This window comes from Pectinophora gossypiella, chromosome 23 (assembly GCF_024362695.1).
Source record: "Pectinophora gossypiella chromosome 23, ilPecGoss1.1, whole genome shotgun sequence".
Classification (NCBI taxonomy): domain Eukaryota; kingdom Metazoa; phylum Arthropoda; class Insecta; order Lepidoptera; family Gelechiidae; genus Pectinophora; species Pectinophora gossypiella.
In genome coordinates this window covers 57,964-70,008 of record NC_065426.1, presented here as the reverse complement: position 1 = coordinate 70,008, position 12,045 = coordinate 57,964, and the positions used below count along the sequence as shown (strand labels likewise).

The window sequence follows — 12,045 nt, the reverse complement described above, 5'->3', positions numbered from 1 at the left end:
AATCAGTGAACATTCAGATTATTCAGAAACAGATCAGAGCAGAAATAACAGTGTATTTTCAGATATAACAATCAACAACAGTTTTATCAGACTTCCTGTCGATGCGCAGGAAGAATATTCAGTTAAGTCTTATCATCATCATCAGCCGTACGACGCCCACTGCTGGGCATAGGCCTCCCCCAAGTTAAGTCTAATAATACTTATATATTTTCCTAATTACTTAGATATCAGTTATGCTATAGGTATTTGTATTATTTGGTATAAATCGACAAAGGGAACAAATGAAATTGCATTAAGAGAGATTATTCAGAAACAGATTAGAGAAGAAACAGTGTGTTTTCAGGTATAACAATCAACAACAGTTTTATCAGACTTCCTGTCGATGTGCAGGAAGAATATTCAGTTAAGTCTTATAATACTTATATATTTTCTTAATTACTTAGATATCAGTTATGCTATATTTGTATTATCCGATACAAATCGATAAAGAGAACAACAGACAGTAAACAGTAAAACGGATAGTAAAACAAACAGTAAAACATTGCAGTAGGTAATATCGTTGTAGTGATTTATCAGGTAATCAGATGAATTTATCAAGGCAATCAGGTGGACAGGGATGGCTGTAAGGGGCGGTTGGAGGCCATTCGCGGGGTTTCACCCCATATTCAAACATCGTGGGCTTTTTGCCCTATATTCAGACGGCTATGGGCACGTTGTCCATTTGTGGGTATTTTGCCCCATAGGTATTCATATAACTATGAAACATTCTAATCACATATTCTAACATCATTGGTTTTTTACCCTATATTTAGACAGCTATGGGCACGTTGCCCATTTGTGGGTATTTTGCCCCATAGGTATTTCATATAACTATGACACATTTCAGTTTTGGAATGTGATTCAGAATTCAGATAATTCGTGACCTTACATGATTATGTATGGTTCACGACATGGTGGAGATGCTGGGATATCTTGAACATGTAATTTAGTGTTATGATACCCAGTACAAAATCAGTAGATACAGAACAGTTGACATCAAATCAGATGGACCTAATTAGATGGACCAATTCAGTTGTTAAATCAGATGGACCTAATTAGATGGACCAATTCAGTTGTTAAATCAGTTGGCTCAAATCAGATAGGCCAATAACAGTTGTTAAATCAGTTAGCTCAAATCAGATGGACCAATAACAGTTGTTAAAACAGGTGACTCAAATCAGATGGGCCAATAATAGTTGTTAAATCAGTTGACTCAAATCAGATGGGCCAATAATAGTAGTTAAATGAGATGGACCAAATCAGTTGTCAAAGCAGATTGACCAGATTATTTGCGAATCAGATCAACCAAATCAGTTGATAAATCAGAAGGACGAAGCCAGTTGTTAATGTTATCGACATCAAATCGGATAGACCATGTAACTGTTGACCATAACAGTTATCAACATCAAATCGGATTGACCATGTTAGTTATCAACATCAAATCAGATAGACTATACCAGTTATCAACATTAAATCAGATTGACTATACCAGTTATCAACATAAAATCAGATTGACTATACCAGATATCAACAAATCATAAATCAGATCAGTTGAATTGAGTTGTTAAGTTTGTTGTCAGTCAGTTCATTTACGAGTTTCGAAAAGTACTAATTCATAGATTTTATGTTTTTGGGGTACAAATTTTACTATGTTTCACTTCAATTTATATTGCTTAAATTCAGTGTAAACATATTCGAAATAGTAAGTATTGTTATTAGAATGAATACCAACCATTTGCTAAAAGTTAAGACCAAGTTTTCAATTAAATATCGTATATTAACCGATTCATATGCAACAGTTATAGAACATGAATCAACAATCGTGCTATCAGTGGCGCAGAAGCAATCTGGGCATCATTATCCACAGCTAGCGGATGCCTTCCAGGTTATTATTCAGTACAATTAAGAGTTCTTCCTTGTTGACGAGCTTCGGGAGTTGGAGAACATTAATCAAGAGTTCAAAGAGGTAAACTATACGCTGACGCATATGAGGGAGCTGTCGATGATATCAGCAGCCTCGACCTCTTCAGTCGCAGATCAGGATATTCAGGTGAGAGCCTAATTGCCCTCTATTAAGCTGTACCTCCAGTAGCAACAAATTGGAATAGCTCAAATTTTTAGTCCTTTTTCAGTAACGACTGAGTTGTCAGCACAAACCAAACATGCTAACATCATCTGGAGAAAGTTGTGATATTAGATATATTAAGTTGTTATATTACTGATACTTTTCAGTTATCCAGAATAGACGTATCTGCTTATGTTTATTGAAAACATCAGCAAAATTTTGATTCAGTGCGCTGTCTCATAATCAACAACAGCTTCAGCTAAATTAACAGGACATAGCAATGAAACAGAGTTTGAGTCTAAGTCAACAAACTGCTTATCAAGCTGTTCAGAACATAGTGCAGCAAATTGAACAGTCTACTCAAAATCTACAGCAGGGTTTAGAATGCTGAACTTAATCATAACACATGTGTATTTCATAATTCTTGCGTCGGGGCAGTGTCTCGAACTGTAATCAGTTCTCGAATTTAAATAATCAAATTCATAATAATATTAAAATGCATCATATCGATTTTATTTTTACTCGAGTGAGTAATCGATTTGTAGGTTATATATGTCATAATAACACTGGCCAGAAAAAAGTTCATGCTTTTGGCGGGCTGTCATTACGAAAAAACAAAATAATTTTCAGAGAACAAAAGAAGGTGAATTAGAACAGAGAACAGAAATCAGTGAACATTCAGATTATTCAGAAACAGATCAGAGCAGAAATAACAGTGTATTTTCAGATATAACAATCAACAACAGTTTTATCAGACTTCCTGTCGATGCGCAGGAAGAATATTCAGTTAAGTCTTATCATCATCATCAGCCGTACGACGCCCACTGCTGGGCATAGGCCTCCCCCAAGTTAAGTCTAATAATACTTATATATTTTCCTAATTACTTAGATATCAGTTATGCTATAGGTATTTGTATTATTTGGTATAAATCGACAAAGGGAACAAATGAAATTGCATTAAGAGAGATTATTCAGAAACAGATTAGAGAAGAAACAGTGTGTTTTCAGGTATAACAATCAACAACAGTTTTATCAGACTTCCTGTCGATGTGCAGGAAGAATATTCAGTTAAGTCTTATAATACTTATATATTTTCTTAATTACTTAGATATCAGTTATGCTATATTTGTATTATCCGATACAAATCGATAAAGAGAACAACAGACAGTAAACAGTAAAACGGATAGTAAAACAAACAGTAAAACATTGCAGTAGGTAATATCGTTGTAGTGATTTATCAGGTAATCAGATGAATTTATCAAGGCAATCAGGTGGACAGGGATGGCTGTAAGGGGCGGTTGGAGGCCATTCGCGGGGTTTCACCCCATATTCAAACATCGTGGGCTTTTTGCCCTATATTCAGACGGCTATGGGCACGTTGTCCATTTGTGGGTATTTTGCCCCATAGGTATTCATATAACTATGAAACATTCTAATCACATATTCTAACATCATTGGTTTTTTACCCTATATTTAGACAGCTATGGGCACGTTGCCCATTTGTGGGTATTTTGCCCCATAGGTATTTCATATAACTATGACACATTTCAGTTTTGGAATGTGATTCAGAATTCAGATAATTCGTGACCTTACATGATTATGTATGGTTCACGACAACCTCACAGTGAGCAAATAAAATAAAATGAGATCGCGCGAGTCCAAAAATCCAATAATTATGATGTCGCATCATGGGCAAGGAACAAACAGCAGGTATAACAAGTAGCGTTTACCGTGTGTTCACCGCAGTGCGGTGGCGAGCTGTAAGCTGGCGACATGTTCCGCACGCTGTGCGCGTGCGCGCTGCTCGCGGGTGCGCTCGCGCAGGCTGCACGCGGGGATGGAGAAGGTACAGTGAGATCATCGACTTTAAGATATACTACAATACATATGACATGCTCGGTAAGGTGCTGACCGGGTTCTTTATTAACTTCCAGTTTTTGAGATTCTGTGTGTACATTATGTACCTATTAAACAAAATAATATTTTGTTTTTGTTATTTAAATATATTAGAATTAATAAAAATTGTACTCCTAGACTGGTATGCTGCAGTGGATGTATGTAATATTGTTTAAGACCTTTTTGACCTGCAGCAATGCAATAAATACATTTGATTTTTTTTTTTAATATGAAGTACCTACCTACTGAGGTAGGTACGTACCAAAACTTTGAAACTCCAAAAATGGGCCAACAAAACACTCATTTAGACATTTCACGTCGGAAAAACAAAATTAATAAGGCAGGTACTTAAGTACTCACCTAATTATTTAAAATTATACCTTATGAATTTTATTAAAAATTTAAACACGTATCGATCCCTTAAAATAGTTTACTGTATGTATAAAGTGCGTTGGTATTGAAAATAACTCGGGTATTCTAGAGGGTTAAAAATCGGAATTAAAACCTCGGCATGTCATGGGAGCAAGCTGCAGAGGCTGCAATAGATCAGGAGGAATGGAAATCTGCTATTCGAGCCCAACATCCCGTCATCTAGAGGTTTGATTTGGACGCTAGGTAGGTAGGTACAATGATTAGGCTTTTACAAGATAAGCGATACAGCGAGCATAATTTTATGTAAGTATCCCACTCACGTTACACCGTATCGCAGCAGACGTGAGATGGTCAAACGCGAAAGGCGAACTACTTTACAATAATTTTCCTTATAGCCACTTACCTACTTCACATTTTAATCCCTATTCATAAGTGGAAAATCCCGCGTGCATAAAGATTATGCCTAGCAGAATAGGTAGGCTCTTATTGTATGTCCTACATAACATACAGACATAACTCTCCACCTTAATTAAGTTACCTAACAAAAGAAAATATACCTAATATATTTTTAACCGGCTTCAAAAAGGAGGATATATTATTTTGCTTTCGACTGCGGGTATGTTTTAAATTGTATGTATGTAAATACATAATTATGCTATGCACTAACATTGTATTTTAGGGCACTGTTGAGTTACTTAAATGTACGGGCATTGACCGTACCTATCAATGTTCACCGTCACTACTAGGTACTTCTCCGTCAAATTGTGGATCAATTTCGATAATTCTTTTTTTACCCACGACGGAACGGAGCAGGTATATGCGTTTAGGGTGAGAGATGTTTGTGTGTGCGTTTGTGCAAAGAAATGTTACTAATTATCTTTTAAACTAATAATCCGATTTTGATGCGGTTTTCAATAACGGGTTTGTGTTTGATGAGTTCATGTTATTAGACAAGTGTCATGTCTGTAACTCACTAGGGGGCGCCACAATATTAGTGTTTAGAATAAATATTATTCGAAACGCCTCTTCAATTTATAATAGCGATTTATTTGCAATAGTTTTTATTAGTTAATTGTTTTTGACAGGCGTTTTTTTTTTCGGTTCCATTGATTACACGTAATTACGTCGAACACGGTGCTGTTTCATTGCTACCTAAATCCCTTAAAAAATTTTGAAAAAAACCCACGACGGTAAAAATCTCATCGAAAAAGAATAAAATAAGTAACTCAAAACCCCCGACTTAACCCAATTATTATGTAACGAAATATTATATTAGACTTAAAAATACTTTCTAAAGAAGAGTTGATATCTCGAGACATCGGTAATAGATATACTTAAGTACCTAAACAATGAATATGGATGTTTACAGTTTTTTCCTTACGTGTCTGTTTCTCGAAGATATACTTAAATGTAGCGATAATAATTTTACCATAATACATAACCGAGGTTTATCCGTCGGGGGCTGCCATTAACCCAGCTAAAGTTTTTCTAGTGACGTGAATACAATTATTGAAGAATTGTAGATGTTTAACGACGACATAAAATACACTTATGAGTATGATTAAATTTTTGTTGAAATTTCATATAGAAAAGGCAGCCCCCGACGGATATTCCTCGGTTATGTATTATGGTAAAATTATTATCGCTACATTTAAGTAGTTGGCTCGTCAACAGCCAGGTGCACAAATAACCACAAAATACGGGTTATTATTCACATATATTCTTACCTAACAGATAGTTCGAACCCGGTGGCAGTGACTCCGGCAGGTACCATCCGCGGCTCGTGGATGAGCACGCGGCGCGGGCGCCGCTTCCAGGCGTACCGCGGCGTGCGCTACGCTCACCCGCCCACCGGGGAACTACGCTTCCAGGTCAGTTATAGATCACCATCTTATGTCACTATAACCTGGCTCCAGCATTATATTAATATTGTTTGCACGACATTGCAGCCGCCCAAGCCTATCCTGCAGTACGATGGGGCGGTAGACGCGAGCGAGGAGGGCCCCGCTTGCCCGCAGCCGGTGTACAGAGCCGGGTTCGTAGTCGACGAGGACTGCTTGCGACTCAATGTCTACACGCCAAGCAATAACGGGTTAGTTTTTGATGAGAATCCTGATGTTCCAGCCTTATCTCTAACCCCATTTTCAACTGGATACGCTCGGGCACATCGCTCAGCTCAATATACGTACTCTGGCCGTGCGTGTTTATGTAAAATGTTCTGTGTCAGGTCGTTGCCAGTGGTGGTGTTCCTCCACCCGGGAGGGTTCTACTCCGGGTCGGGCCGCAGCGACGTCGTGGGGCCACACTACCTGCTCGAGAGGGACCTCGTGCTCGTCACAGTCGAGTACCGCCTCGGCACACTCGGTAACACTATCGAAGTTATCTTACTTTACAATTTAAGAATTTTAATATAAGAAGCAAGGTCGGGTCTGTTTGCCCTGATATAAAATTGACATTATTGACTGTATTGGAGTACCATTTCCCAGGATTTTTAGCGACAGGCGACGAGTTGTCTCCGGGCAACAATGGGTTCAAGGACCAGGTGGCGGCGCTGCGCTGGGTGCGGCGCAACATCGCGGCGCTGGGCGGCGACCCCGGCCGCGTCACCCTCGCCGGCTACAGCGCCGGCTCGCGCAGCGTCGCCCTGATGCTGCTATCACCGATGGCCAGAGGTAACCTTAACTAGGTCTCAGAATCGGCACACAAAAGCTGAACGGACGGAAGCTGTTCCGAACAATCCGAGAAATCCTGATGGATAAGTATTATTATGTATATTGGTTCCTAAGAATTGCGGTCACAAAATCTGTCACATGTCACTGGTGTGATCCGAATTACTAGCTTCGCCAGTGGAGTAAAATAGTTAGTAGGTAAGTACGTCGGTTAAAATGTGTAAATATTTAGTTGTATGTTCGCATTTAATTTTATGTTAGGAGCGGGCTGTCTGATTCTGATCTGTGCTACAGGTTTGTTCCACCGCGCCATATCGATGAGCGCATCACCCATCTCGCAGGTTGTGGTGGTGGGCAGCGGGCAGCGCCACCTGGCGGAGAGACAGGCGCGGCTGCTGGGCTGCCCCACCAACACCACCCGCGATATAGTCTCCTGCCTCAAGACCAAACCTTGGAAAGAGTTCGGTGATTCTTTGAACTCCATGTATGTAAGTGTCATGTTTTACGAAACGTATTTGAGAACTGGCATCAATTTAGAAAGAGGAAGAGATATTTATTAACAAGCGTCTTTCAGGAGTTCGGATACGATCCAGTATTACTGTGGAACGTGGTGGTGGAGCCAGACTACGGGCAGGAGCGGTTCCTGACGGAGCCGCCGCTGGCCGCGCTGCGGGCCGGCCGGCTGCAGGCCGTGCCCTACCTCGTCGGGCGCAACACCGGCGAATTCTTCTGGAAGGCATTCAGTTCGTGTATCATTTTATTAGAATAGATTTACTCTTGGCTACATAAATAGCACCTATAATAGTAGCGAGATGGAACACGCTTATGTATGTGTGCAGAGAATGAGCACGGACGGAGTTCTACATAATCGTTATGAATAACATCTGAGTCTTCTGTAGAATGGCTTATCCAGTTATCAGGGTTTAAGTCAAATGTGTTCCTTGCGGACGTGATAAAATTACTGCATCGAGTATGTTGTCTACAGATGTGTTGAACAATCAGACACTGTATTCGGCGATGAGTACGGAGTGGGAGCGGGTGGCGCCGGTGTCGTTCATGTTGCCAGAGGGGGGGCAGGAAGAGCACGGGGCGGGGGGGCCCGTGTCGGCGGCGGTCGCGGCGCGGCGCCTGCGCGACGCATACTTCAGCGCGCCCTTCACCAACGACTCCAGCACGGCGGACGCGCTCGGCAAGTTATACGCTGACAGCATCATCGGCTTTGCTGTCCACAGGTATTCGTGTTTTATCACGGCATGATATATGCTTAACAAAGTGAGTAGTAGGTACTTAGGTGTCATTGTGTGTCGTGCAGGATGGCGAACCTGATGTGTCGTCACTCGCCACAATCGGTGTTCTACTACCAGTTCTCGTACATGGGTAACCACAGCTTCTACAAGGATCCTGCTACCGGAAACCCCGTTGGTAACTATGTCACGTATGATTCGGCCCTCCCATTGCTGAGGATCGCGACGACGAATGGTTTCTGATGTTCCCCCAAGTGTCCTCCTCACCGCGTCAGTCCATCTCGTTGTTCTCTCCCCTGGCTCCACTCATGTCACTTCATATTTATATTCGCTTATTGTATTACACACGTAAACTTATTTTAATCATATATTTTTCCAACCACCGTATATCAGTCACAGCTTTTTTATAAGTATGCATTTATATAGGTATAAAGCCTGGAATAAGCGGGCTGTATTATATCGTTTTGGTCGTGAGGTCGCCTCACGAGCGGAAGGGGAATAGAAAGGTTAAGATCATTGTATAAGTATACATATTATGTGGTTCATAGGTGTGGCTCACCATGACGAGCTGATCTACCTGTTCACGCTGCCGTCGCGGTTCCCGCGCATCGAGCTGGGCTCGCCGGATGACGCCATAATACAGCGCATGACCGCCTTCTGGTACAACTTCGCCATACATGGGTAACTACTGCACAGATGTTCTTTCCAGTCTTCTTATTCTATCGTGTGGGTTGTGAGGTGGATTACCAACCCCATCAATCCTGGTGTTAGGGTTACTATTGAGCTGCCAAAGGCCTCTGACACGGCTCATGTAACGACTACTCTTCTTTCCAGTAGCACGCTTACACCACCATGTGAGCTCTACGAAGTCGTTGCCGCGTCGTGTCGGTCAACAGATAAGTATTTGTTTGAATAATTGTTCGTATTATTGTCTCCTGCAGGGACCCCGCTGCAGGGCCCAGCGGCAGCACGCCCGACGGCGCATGCGCGGTGTGGCCGGCCATGACGCCGCGCCGGCCGCGCTACCTGCGCGTGGCGCGCGACTGCTCGCTGCACCAACACATGTTCCGGGAGCGGTACCAAGTGTGGGATGACCTTTATCCCATACAGTACGACTAGCCGTATCACATACACTTGTATAAGAGTATTTAGTTGTATTGTATGTAACCCGCCAAGTGCGCCGGAGACGGTGCGCGGCCGCATGGCAGCGGCGTAGAGGACCTCATGGACACAAAATAAGAGTGGTGCAACATGATCGGGAGCTCTCATTAAAATTGTATCGTCCATAATATCGAAAGTTTATATTTTGTGATTTCAAATGTATCTATGTGTAAACTTATAGTCTTGACATTATAAATAATTAAAATAACAAAAATGTTTTTTAATGTTACTTAACAATAATAATAAAAAAGTTTACTTGACCTTTCTTCTATGATTTATGCTTGTGATTTGAACCTTCTATGCTTGTGAGGTATTTCTAGTTTTTTGACGAACTATTATCATCCCATCTGTATTTATATTATTATCATTTTATTGACAACAAAGTAGCTACTTATAAGTTTAATTTTATCGTTAAGATTACAAACTGATCTTATCAATAGCACAACAAACGATGTGTAATGTCACAGAATTTTTAAATAAGTAATATATTATTTTATCCCTCTACTTAGATACAAATTGACTGGAAGGTTTTTATTTGTACTTATTTGTTTTTTTCATTTTGCTAATTATCTTTTGAGCTGTTTAGGTATGAGCCAGATGATACATTCGTCTTGTAGATCTGTCTACACCTGTATATATTTAGGTTAATCGAAGTTCGGTTTTGCTAGCCACATTAGAGCCTATCATAACAACGACCTGGGATAGACATTTGGGAGTCGCCGTCGCCGGACACGGCTTGGACGCGATGATGATGATGATATTTAGGTGTTAAGCGTAGTCATTTGTCGTCTTCGTTTTAGATAATTTTAACAATGGTAATGATAATAACAATCATGCTGAATTTAATATCGTACCTATTTGTAAACATAAGATGAAAAAAACGAAACGATAACGAAACGAAAAAGTAAGATGATTCCGTGCTTCGGAGGGCACGTTAAGCCGTTGGTCCCGGCTATTAGCCGTAAAAACACCTCCACCAACCCGCAGTGGAGCAGCGTGGTGGAGTATGCTCCATACCCTCTCCGGTTGATTGAGGGGAGGCCTGTGCCCAGCAGTGGGACGTATATAGGCTGTTTATGTGTTGTAAACATCCTGTATAATAATTATGGCTATGTTCTGGTAGATATACGTATCTGCATCAGTGTCCTATTGTGTACAAGTACATGTTACCCCTCTGGTGGCGGTGGCACACAACACCATTATTTTCCATTTTCCTTGTATGAGTAATGTCGCAGGGACAGAATGCGTAAACACGTCTCAGACATGTTGGAGGAAAAAAATATAATAATTACTTAGTAAACATATTTAATGTGGGACTAATGAGGCACTTTGCAATCGACGTTCCCCAAACACACGACAGGTGGCGTTGTTCACTTTTAACGTGATAATTACCTATTATCTCATTGCTGGGGTACATAATTAGTAAAAAATGTAATTCAAATTCAAAAATATCTTTATTCAGTAGGTAACATAGTTACACTTTGAATCGTCAATTTTTACATAACGAACGTCTCATCCGCCTAAAACTACTGCAGCTTCTCACAACCTGTATAGCCGGGGAAAAGAAGCTGCTAGAAATACCTCGGCACAGGGCCATAGACATTCTTTAAAAAATAAATAAACATATACCAATATTGTTATACAATTGAGTAATTTAGCCGCCTAATATCAGTTCTCAGACAGTTAATCCCATGCATTCATGTCTTCTAAATAATCACTAACTTTATAAGTAATAACCTTTTTTGTAAAGTTTCTGTTTAACTACTGTCTTAAAACAGTTGAAAGACAAATTCTGAATGTCAATGGGAATCTTATTGAAAAAACGTGCATTGCCCCTTAAAAGATTTTGTGATCTTATGTAATCGACTGTCTTGTAAAGCAAGTTTATTTTTATTCCGGATATTAAAAATGTGCCGATCGCTATTTTTTGCAAAAAATCCTACCTATATGTTTTTTTACAATGACGGAAGCATATTTATAAAACTAATTGTTGCTTGATATTTGGATCACATTATGTTGTTGCTACCTATATTGCTTCTCTTTATTTTGATCAGAATAATAATGGGTGGAAGATGTAATTGCGCCTTGGTGTAAGTAGGTAATAAAAAGGGTCATCATTTATACCCAAAACATAATAAAACATGTCTGTTATGCATTTGTGCATGAAATTAAAAGTTTAAACGCCGATTGGAAAGTCCTTCATTCCACATTGAGGTAGGCACACGCCACGGAATTGAACAAACCACAACCCTGACACATCCGCCATTGTCGTAATCTTTTTCATAATATTCGCCAGTTACAGTAAATATTTCCGAATTTTCTGTGAACCATTCTGAATTTGATCACTCTATGTTGGCCTAAATCTTCTCTCATTCTGCCACCGACCCGATTCACAAATTGACAATGTTATTATATTATCTTTCTAAGAGGAAAACTTGTCCAGTAATAATAAAAACACTCATTAATTCATATAATTGGTGCCGATTGCAATTAAATAGCATCCAATAAAATTTAAACAATAGACCTGGAGCCATTACGAACAATAGGTAGGTATGATACAGACCTACTTCAGCCGACATGCAGGTACTTAGGTACTGTG

General features: G+C 40.1%; 1 protein-coding gene across 1 annotated transcript; it reads left to right on the top strand.

The window, feature by feature from the left end:
* Nucleotides 1–3,825: 3,825 nt before the first annotated feature.
* LOC126377345 (juvenile hormone esterase-like) lies at nt 3,826–9,704 on the top strand. Its single transcript, XM_050025061.1, has 11 exons — nt 3,826–3,950; nt 6,107–6,243; nt 6,322–6,464; nt 6,600–6,736; nt 6,859–7,044; nt 7,336–7,529; nt 7,616–7,784; nt 8,027–8,273; nt 8,354–8,463; nt 8,834–8,966; nt 9,227–9,704. Exons 1-11 carry the CDS (start codon nt 3,878–3,880, stop codon nt 9,402–9,404), a joined length of 1,707 nt encoding a protein of 568 aa, XP_049881018.1. The 5' UTR covers nt 3,826–3,877; the 3' UTR covers nt 9,405–9,704.
* Nucleotides 9,705–12,045: the final 2,341 nt, after the last annotated feature.